This window comes from Tasmannia lanceolata, unplaced genomic scaffold (genome assembly GCF_043159265.1).
Source record: "Tasmannia lanceolata isolate RefF3 unplaced genomic scaffold, GAP_Taslan_0.1 ptg000008l, whole genome shotgun sequence".
In the NCBI taxonomy this organism is placed as follows: domain Eukaryota; kingdom Viridiplantae; phylum Streptophyta; class Magnoliopsida; order Canellales; family Winteraceae; genus Tasmannia; species Tasmannia lanceolata.
Genome location: NW_027518685.1, coordinates 57,420,219 through 57,427,248, shown reverse-complemented (window position 1 = coordinate 57,427,248; position 7,030 = coordinate 57,420,219). Strand labels below are relative to the sequence as shown.

Here is a 7,030-nt window from a genome sequence, read left to right as displayed (position 1 = left end):
CACGAAAGCGCCCTATAACAACAACATTATGAAGAACCTTTGGTTCATCCAACAAAGAACATGGAACTTGGGGTTTAAGCCTCCCTATGACTCTTCCTTAGACAAGAATTCCAAGGCTCAACCTCACCCCAAACATTGCATTTTTGGTGCAAACATCAATTCCCCACAACTGCTACAGATCCCCAAACAAGCTAAGAAATGACACTAGAAAGGACAAGCAAAATGTGCGTAGTTATCAGGTATGGTAGTAGTAATATTAGCAAGCAAGAGTATTACTATGGGTGCTGCCCTACTAGAGTTCTCAGATAAAGAAGGCCCTGGCTTTTGGAAGGTTCACTAGAGTTCTCCTGATTTCTAAATGCGAGGCAAACTATATCAATGTTATTGTCCCTTGTCAATGGCATTACCATAGGAGCTATACCTCAACTACACCTTTATGTATACTCACCTTCGGTCATTATAACAAAAAAATAATGAGGCATCAAAGCTACCATGGAATAAAAAAAAAAACTTAATCACACTACAGTCATGGTACAGACACTCAAAAAATATTATAAGAATGGATAAAATGCCTTTGGACTTGTAAATGGGATAGTAAGCCTTAGGTCCAAGATGAGGGAATCAAATTCAGGTTAGGGTCATGCAATATCAAATGAAAAGCACTAGAATCATGTGACTTGAGAGTTATGAGATGAAAATTTTCTTTTGACCAATTGTATTTGACAAAAAAAAAACTGAAACTACACTCAAGATAACAACAGTGAAGTCGAAGCAAGTTGTTGATGCATGTAAGGGAATTTGGGTGAAATAAATTAACAAAAGATGAACATATATCATCTGCTACCACATAGTAGACATTTAGAGACTGTATAACTTGGGAATGCAAGTCGAGAATAAGCGAAGCCTTAATGATAAAGTATGACACACACAAGCCTACAAATAACCAACAGAGAAGATGAACCACAAAGAAATGGGTGTCAGATTGTGTATATTGAAGAACCCAGTTCAATGCATATGTAATGCAGGCCTTGCTTACCAATACATGAGATTAATTCGAAGAACACATATGATTCCTGCACAAACTTCTCCTATGTTAATCACCTAGATGGGTCAAGATTTATCATAGTGACCATCGGCCCAACCTAAGCAATTAAACCCATGACATCACATACAACAGATTAATAGCATGAAGGTGAATTGCTAAGGAAGACTCTATTTAGCTTAACAAATGATCAAGGAAGTTCTAATTTGCAATTGTCTACATATGGTAAAGCTATATCAGTGGGTAAGAATATTAACAAGAACATCTCCTCATATCAACAATTATACTAATTCATCTCATTGCCCACTACATAACAGCCATCCAAATCATTTTGATCCCTGAAACCCATGCATGACTAATTGAAACACTAGAGACAAGCTAATTTCATGCTACTGACAAAAACATAGTACTGCCGATTCTTAGGAATTTAAAAGGCACTGCTATGGGCATCACCATGTTCTGTCATACCCCATTGATTTTCCATTGGCTCATTTGAAATTCAATAATGTAGAAAAATTGCGACAATAAGCAGCAAAACACTTTGAAAACTAGGAATAACAAGATGGGCATAATTCTCATTGGGTTCATAAGTTGTAAAATGGTAAAGGATTACAAGAGGCAGATGAAAGTAATGATGATTTTTGAGTGCTCTCCGGGAAACGGAAGCCCACTTCAGTGGATCAAACCCATCTTCTCATACCAATTCTTCTCTTCCTATCTCAAACCCTCTCTCCCTGCTCTTCTACCTTCTTCTTCTACTTCCTTCTTCTTCTATTTCCCATTCATCCTTAGAAACCCTCTTCTCTGCCACTTCTTTAACCTATTAAAAACTCTTCTTACAAACCCCAAATTAGAAAATCCCCAAATCAGCCTCGTACTCTTCTTCCCATCCAACCTTTCAAAACCCAGATCTTAATTCCTTAATAGCTCAAACATACAAGAATATGAACAGTGATATAAAGGTGAGAGAGATCCAAGAACGCTGGTGGAAATGGGTTATAGAACCTGGTAACGGATGGATCTGATGATGGAAGATGCTAGTGGTGGTCAAAATCTAAGGATTAGAAAGTGATGATAGAGGAATGAAGATGATGGTGGAGATGGGTAGCTTGGCCGGATTCTGGCAATCCGGCCGGAGAAGAAGAATCACAGGGGAAAAGTGATTAGCGTTTGGGGAAAACGAAATAGGGTTTGATCATCTCTCTCTTTCTCCACCTCTCTCGCTCTTGCTCTTCTAGGGTTTCACCCAAACAAATGAAGAAAATGAGATGTGGGAGGTGGTGACGATGGGGGCTGCTACGGTAGTGGTGGCAGAGATGAAAGTAATGATGGATGAAGAGAAGAGGCCACGGTGGTGGGGGTAGGATCAGATTAAATGGTGGAGATGGGGTTAAAAATGGAAATGGTGGTTGTCGGATTGCAGAGAAGGGGGTTTTGGGTGAAGAAAATGGGGGTTTGTAGAGGAGAAGGGTTAGCTTCTGGTGGAGAAGAAAATGGAGGGTTAGATATGGAAGGAGGGTGATGATTGGGATGGCTCAGGTTGGAGAAGGAGTGTAAGCCCAATGGTTCCCACCTTGGCATTCCCATCTTATTTTGATGATTCCAATACACAAGTGATTTATATCACTAATGTGTTTGTTTGTCTAAGTTGTAGATTATAATTGTGCTAAGACAAGATTGCTTGGATTGAGGCCAAGAAGCTCTCATTGGACCACATTATGAAGGCCAAAGACATCGGAGATCCAAGACGCATGAAGACTTGAAGCATCGCAATTGAAGATCGAAGTCGTTTTAGAATGTAAAGATCCAATCCTAGTTTAGGTGTTAAGAGGCATAAATTAAGTTAATCTCACACACCCTAAATGTTTAAGAGATTGTCCGTGTGGTGTTCCAACACTTTGGAACCCTCATAACAATCCCAACTTGGTGTAGAGTTGGAAGCCCAGAAACAAGAATTGAAAATCTGCTTGACATAGACTTCTCGGAACTCCGAGAGCCTCTCGAAGCTCCGAGCTCGGAACTCCGAGATATTCCTCGGAGCTCCAAGAAATGGTCCAGTAGCATTTTTCCAACTTCTGCTTCAATTCTCGGAACTCCGAGAACACTATAACGGAAAGAAATTGTGACCGTTGGGAACTTTGCCAGAATTATGACTATGCCCCTCAAACGGTCATATTTGGTTTTTCTATATATATGGGTATTCTCTACTTCCCAATTATCAATCCTAACACTCTAAAAACCTATTGGAATATCCTAAGAGTGAATCAAGCTTGTTTATGCCTCTCATCCTCTAGATTTAGGATTTTGATCATAGGCTCAAATTTGTACATTTTCTACAAAGTTTGTAAACCCTTGTGAGGGATTTTTTGTTCTTTCTTTCTTTATCAAGAACATTGTATTCGGGCGAGTGTTCAGAGAAGCGGAGCCCTCTCTCCGTGGTGAGGATTGCCACCAAGGTTAAAGGCGATTGGAATTGTAATCGGCACCGATTTTCGCCGAAGTTAAGAAGATCAAATAGTGAATCCATCAACGGATTTGGTTGGTGGAGTGGAGTAGGCCTCGCGTTTTGAGGACCGAACCACTTTAAATCTCGGGTGCTCTCTCTCTCATCTCTTGATTTACATTTGCATTGCACTTAGGATTTAACTTGTGTGCTTAAATTTCATCTTTGATCTCTTAATCTTCAAAATTGGGTTAGAAATTTTCAAAAGGTTAAAACTTGTTAGTAACCTAATTTTACCTCCTCATTAGTTGCCATTCGGGCCTACCCTTGGAATTTCAAGGAGATCGAAGAAGAAGATGGCTGACGATGGTGGTGGTGGGGGTGGAAATCGGGGTTGGAACCGACCGGCAAGATGGCCGGAGAATGGCACACCTTGCTCTGCCATTTCTCTCCTTCTCTCCCTCTGTGCTTGGAATGAAAAATTAGGCTCCTCCTCTCAATCGATTTTCTCTTATCTTTTTTATAAGGTGTGATTAGGGTTATTTCATCAGATTGATCCTCACCCTTGGCTCTTTCTCTCTTAAGGGATGCGATCAGCCCACTTGCCTCCTTTTTTAGGATGAAATAAACACCCCCTTGATCTCTAGATACAGCTCCTTTTACTATACTTTGCCTGGCTTTTTATTGCAAAGGGTGATTCGGGAAGAACAAGGGGATAGCACTTGAGCCTCGTCTTTTTGCTGCACATGTGGTTGGTAATGGCACAACCTCTTTGGATGATTCACACCTCTTTTCTTTAAGAAAATCACACACGCTTATTTGGCCCATCTTATTAAGCCAATTTCATCGAATTCTTCTATAATTTTACGGTTTAAAATGATTTTTATTCAAAATTATGGCTTTAGGGTTCAGTCAAGATGGGGTGTCTACAAACACTTACATCCAAACACCTTAAAATATTTAATATTGGGCTTTCTATCATTCCAAAGCTCATAAGGTATTTATAAGTGTGATCATGACTCTATTAATGACATAGCAAGCCATGTTAACGGCTTCCGCCCAAAAGATTCTAGGCACATTTTTGTGATGAAGCATAGACCTAGCAATTTCTTGAAGAACCCTATTTTTCCTCTCCACTACACCATTTTGTTATGGGGCTCTAGGTGTTGAGAAGTTGTGATCAATTCCATGCTCTTTGCAGTAAGAACTAAAGTGGATATTTTAAAATTCAATTCCATGATCACTCCTAATTTTTAAAATCTTGCAAACTTGTAATCTATTGCATAAAGTACAAAATTTTTCAAAGTTTTCGTCTTTGGATGCAAGAAAACAAACCCAAGGAAATCAAGAAAAGTCATCAACAATTACGAACACATATTTTCTACCATTAAGACTACATGTTTTCATGGGACCACACAAATCCATATGCAACAATTGTAATGATCTTGCAGTAGATATGACATGCTTGGGTTTAAAAGAATCTTTATGTTGTTTACCAAGTTGACAACCTCTACATATAAGATCATTTTCAAATTTTAACTTGGGTAAACCTTTCACAATCTCCTTTAAAGCAAGCTTCGACATTAAATCCATATTCGCAGGGCCTAGTCTTTTGTGCCAAATCCATGAATTATCTTCCACGGAGAAAAGACATTTCACGTCTTGGTTATCTAGCTCTTCTAGGACCAAAGAATATAGACTTCCGTCTCTAGCAGCTACAAATTTGATTTTAATTTCATTTTCTTTCTTAACTATGCATTTGTTATTTTTAAATAAAACTTCACAATTAATATCGCATAGTTGGCTAATACTTAGCAAGTTTTGATATAGGCCTTCAACAAGAAAAACATTTTTTATCCTAAGGCCTTTAAATTTAATAGTACCTTCCCCAATAATTTTTCCTTTGCTATTGTCTCCAAAAGTAACATGTCATTGGTCTCCCATGACAATGCTTGAGAATTTGGTGGGATCTCTCGTTATGTGCCTTGAGCATCCACTGTCCAAATAACATCTATCCATTGTGGCTCTTGAGCTCAAGCACCCATTGAGTTGAGATGGACCGCTTGCCATGTAGCATACAGAGTTTGAATTTTCATCTCCACTTGAGTTGCTCTGTGATGTGTCGCTTAGGCCATCCCAATTGGCATTGAAACTCTTCTTCTTCTTGTCATCTTTTCCTTTCCTTTTATCGGAATCCTTCTTAAATAATGGGCAATTGGGACGGATGTGTCCATTTTTGCCACACTCAAAGCACCGAATTGGATCATCATCATTATCTTTTTTCTTCTGTCTTTATCTCTCTTTGGAGAGGTGCTTCTTCTTGAGCTCCTATTTTTCCGATTGAATCTCCCAAACCTAGAGATTCTTTTGGAGAGAAGAGCAATTTCTGAGGTTAAGTTTTCCATTCTTAACTGTCTCTCACTGTCTTCTTCTTCACTGTCGATCTTGGCTTTGAACGCCACATCCCTCTTCTTTGTTTCTTCCTTCTTTCCTTTCCTTTTTCTTTCCCTCTTCTCATCTTCATCTCATGGGTGATTAAATTCCCCATGAGGTCATAAGTCTTAGGGTGTCCAAGTCTTTAGATTGTTCTATTACCGTGACCATTGGATCCCATGAATCCGGGTAGCATCTCAGGAGCCTTTAGACCAATTCATAATTTGTATATGTCCTTCCTAGGCATTCAACTCATTTACAATATTAGTAAACCTTGTGACCATGTTGGAGATAGACTCTCCTTCATGCATCTCAAAGGCCTCAAAATCACTAATAAGCATATTAACTTTAGATTTCTTCACTTGAGTTGTCCCTTCATGGGTTGTCTCAAGTGTGGTCCAAATTTTTCTAGTCGTCTTACAAGTTGAGACTCTATTGAATTTCTTGGGAGAGAGAGCACAAAATAGTAGTGTCACTCCTTTGGCATCCAATGTAGCCTTTCTCTTGTCAGCGGGACTCCATTCCTTCCTATCCGTTATGGGTTCAATGTACCCATCATCGACTAGCTCCCAAATTTCAAAATCTACAGATTTTAAATAAAAGGCCATTCTAATTTTCCAATATCCGTAGTTAATTCCATTAAAATACGGAGGTCTATTTGAGGCATGACCCTCAATATACCCAGAGGGAGCTACCGGAGGAGGAAGGAGATTAGATGAAGATGGAGTAGGATCGGTTGCCATGGATCTTTCTCTTGTAGATTTTAGGATCTAAAATCTCTAAAGGAGCCTTTAGCTTTGATAGCAAGTGAAATCCCAATGGGCAACACACAAGAGAGGTGAATTGGGTGTTTTAAAATCTTCTATTCCAAAAGTTAGGACTTATGAAATTAACCTAGTTAGTTCTAACCCTTGTTCAAAATTATATTCAAATAGAAAATGGAGAGAGATTACCAATCACACCACAAGAGAGAGGAGAGGAAGCAAGGAGACCACAAAATGATTTTATAGTGGTTCGGTCACAACTTGACCTACTCCACTACCCAAGTACTTGGTTTTTCCTTTGGATATTCTCCACTATGGCAAGGCTCCTCAACGCCGCCTCACAAAGCG

At 39.2% G+C, this 7,030-nt stretch overlaps 1 protein-coding gene across 1 annotated transcript; it reads right to left on the bottom strand.

Annotated features, from left to right (window-relative positions):
- Window positions 1–6,157: 6,157 nt before the first annotated feature.
- On the bottom strand, window positions 6,158–6,661 carry LOC143883086 (uncharacterized). The gene has a single exon (XM_077386448.1). The coding sequence runs from the start codon at window positions 6,659–6,661 to the stop codon at window positions 6,158–6,160; it is 504 nt and encodes a 167-aa protein (XP_077242563.1).
- Between the last annotated feature and the right edge of the window lie 369 nt (window positions 6,662–7,030).